Source organism: Odontomachus brunneus, unplaced genomic scaffold (genome assembly GCF_010583005.1).
Source record: "Odontomachus brunneus isolate Ranch 3 - 2012 unplaced genomic scaffold, Obru_v1 Obru_scaffold_187, whole genome shotgun sequence".
Taxonomy (NCBI): Eukaryota; Metazoa; Arthropoda; class Insecta; order Hymenoptera; family Formicidae; genus Odontomachus; species Odontomachus brunneus.
The window spans coordinates 269,091-270,335 of NW_022639637.1; the positions used below are offsets into that span (position 1 = coordinate 269,091).

The 1,245-nt window shown below is 38.4% G+C and overlaps 1 protein-coding gene across 2 annotated transcripts; it reads left to right on the forward strand.

Moving 5' to 3' along the window:
* The first annotated feature begins 30 nt into the window (after positions 1-30).
* LOC116851689 lies at positions 31-1,237 on the forward strand. Of its 2 annotated transcripts, none has more exons than XM_032831348.1 (2): positions 31-647; positions 1,012-1,237. In XM_032831348.1, exon 1 carries the CDS (start codon positions 58-60, stop codon positions 643-645), a length of 588 nt encoding a protein of 195 aa, XP_032687239.1. In that variant the 5' UTR covers positions 31-57; the 3' UTR covers positions 646-647; positions 1,012-1,237. The 2 variants fall into 2 exon arrangements, with proteins under 2 accessions (XP_032687239.1, XP_032687241.1); XM_032831350.1 differs by having other exon boundaries at positions 1,016-1,237.
* The last annotated feature ends 8 nt before the right edge of the window (positions 1,238-1,245 follow it).

Below are 1,245 nucleotides of genomic sequence, written 5' to 3' on the forward strand. Positions count from 1 at the left end.
AAGTTGACAATATACTATGGTCTAGCTATTCGCAGAAATCTTAATTCCATAGAAGATATGAGACAAGAAATATGGGCGACTTTATTTCACAAGATTTCCACGGACAGCGAACCGCAGCACGACCGTTGCCCAGTCGGAGAAAACTCTTGGTGCTCTTGGCAGCAGGCGAAAGCGCACAATGAATTACATGAGTACCAACACAAACCAGCTTTGAATAGTGAAGTTTTTAAAGCTATTCAGCCAATTTACGAAGAACTGAGTCGAGACGAATTGCTGTCCCGCTGTGTTGGCGGGTTTACCCAAAACAGCAACGAGAGCTTTAATTCTGTGCTGTGGGCAATAGCACCAAAAACTGTTCATAGCAGCAAAGCAATCGTTGATATTGCCGCAAATATTGCTGTTTGCAATTTTAACGATGGTTTGCACAGCATAATGGAAATTATGCAAGTATTAGATTTAATAATTGGATCTACTTGCTACAATTTCTGCGTTGAAACAGACGAACGCCGGATCCGCGCAGCTGAACGCGCCATGACTAAGGAAGCTCAAGAAGCTCGTAGGCAGCAGACATCAGCTCGGAAGGCCGCAGATGACGAGTATATGAATGTAGAAGGTCAACTGTATGGTGCAGGCATTGCAGATTAACGGTGAGCTCCTAATAATTACATGTTTTCTCGTTGCAAAACTTTAAACGCAATTTCTGTAAAACACCATTTTTCAAATTGGTGTGCAGCGTAGCTCCTACAATTTACATCGGATTGACTTCAAACAAAGTTTATTCTATGCCAAATTAAATGTTTTATAGAAGTACGTAGCCGTTTTTTAATAGGATTGTTAGTTTTTGGGGGGGAACCAGTTTTATAACGATTTTTCAGTGAATATTTGTATACTTTTCTTCAAATTGGTGTAAATTCCACAAAAATTAATATTTTTGAAAAATCCTACGTACTTCCAAGGCAAATTTATCAGAGAATATGAGGTGTTTTGAATTTTTGTTCTATGTCATACCAGTCAGCCGGAATCCTGCACACCGATTAGACCGGCATAGCGCAAAGGGTCATCTTTGGCGCCATCTACAGGACGCTCTTTAAAGTATTTTCTAATAAAAAAAATATATTTTATAACTAGAAACTATAATAAAATCAACCCTCAAACCCGTTTTTTGATTACTCTATTCCTTAGATGTGAAAAAAATTAATGAAAAAGAGGAAAAATTTCTTACGCAAAGGTGTTATACCCCCTTAA